General features: G+C 41.7%; 1 protein-coding gene across 1 annotated transcript in view; it reads left to right on the plus strand.

Annotated features, from left to right (window-relative positions):
- The window catches only part of T265_14680 (hypothetical protein), a gene marked incomplete at both ends in the record, with an annotated part of 4,070 nt that overhangs the window by 1,838 nt on the left and 998 nt on the right, over positions 1-1,234 (plus strand). The window contains 2 exon segments of the mRNA XM_009174763.1: positions 876-1,005; positions 1,010-1,224. Of these exon segments, the coding sequence (XP_009173027.1) occupies positions 876-1,005; positions 1,010-1,224 (345 nt within the window).

Below are 1,234 nucleotides of genomic sequence, written 5' to 3' on the forward strand. Positions count from 1 at the left end.
ACATTGATTTGCAAAATGTATGTATTTCTCGAAAAACAAGTGAGTTTCTTTTAGAAGTTGATGCTGTCGAATGACACACTAATTGGTTAAGGTAACCATGATGTTGCTTTTTCTCTCGTGAAAACCACATTGATTTGCAAAACGAGTGTATTTCTCGAAAAACAAGTGAGTTTCTTTTAGAAGTTGATGCTGTCGAATGACACACTAATTGGTTAAGGTAACCATGATACTTGTTGCTTTTCAGGACGCCTACTCAAACGAATGTCGTAAAGACTGAGGAACAACAAGTTCATCCGCGGCTGTAAAACACTGTACAAACGGCGTGGCTATCCGCACGAGTCACCAAGAGCAATGGACTTTGAGCCCGTCTCGAAAAAAATGATGCGCCAGTGACCTTGTCTATGTTTATTTTCACCATATTCACATGGTGACTTTCAAAGCTGGTTACTTTGCGCAGTTCTTGTCAAATTCATATAATTAAGTAAGACCAACAAACCTGTGTTTGCTTAAATCATGTGTGTGAACAACGAAAAAATCGCAACATGGTGTAAGTCTTATTAATCTCGTTGTTGAGATAGCAATGGAAAAACTTGCAACATAAAATTGTGTACTTTGATCGTTCCAACCTACGTCATCGGATCCAACTCTATGGGATTGGTTATCGAATTTGTGATTCCTGGATTGATTCAATTGCGTGGTATCGGCAACTGTGGTCAGTGGTCCCTGAAAAGGTTGCATTGTTCAGCAAAACTGAAAAAAACTATCAGCCCGCACAAGTCCTGTTCGTTTTGAAATGCATTCGTTTGCACACCGGTTTGGTTTCAACCGGCTGAATCCCTCGTTTATGGTATATTTCAACTGAATGTGCTGCATAGAAGCCGCCTCACTTTACATCTGGTGGAATATTCAAAATATCGAATAGTTCCCCAAGGTAAGCTACTCACAAGGTTTTTGAAAACTCTTCGGCAGCCCACGACCCGTTTCGCCCTCATTGGAGCCCAACAGGTAGGCGAAGTCCCTGAGTTTCCATCAACCCAATAGCTCTACTCGAACCCGAATTGGACTGTTTCTGAGATATACACTCATTTGCAAATCTACAACTGAATGTGCTGCACACAGGCCGCCTCATGATTCATTTGGCACGATATTCGAGATATCGCTGTATATTTTCATGAGGAAAACAACTCACAAAATTGCTGAAAACTCTTCGGCGGCCCACGACCGGTTTCGCCCT

This window comes from Opisthorchis viverrini (assembly GCF_000715545.1).
Source record: "Opisthorchis viverrini unplaced genomic scaffold opera_v5_239, whole genome shotgun sequence".
In the NCBI taxonomy this organism is placed as follows: Eukaryota; Metazoa; Platyhelminthes; class Trematoda; order Opisthorchiida; family Opisthorchiidae; genus Opisthorchis; species Opisthorchis viverrini.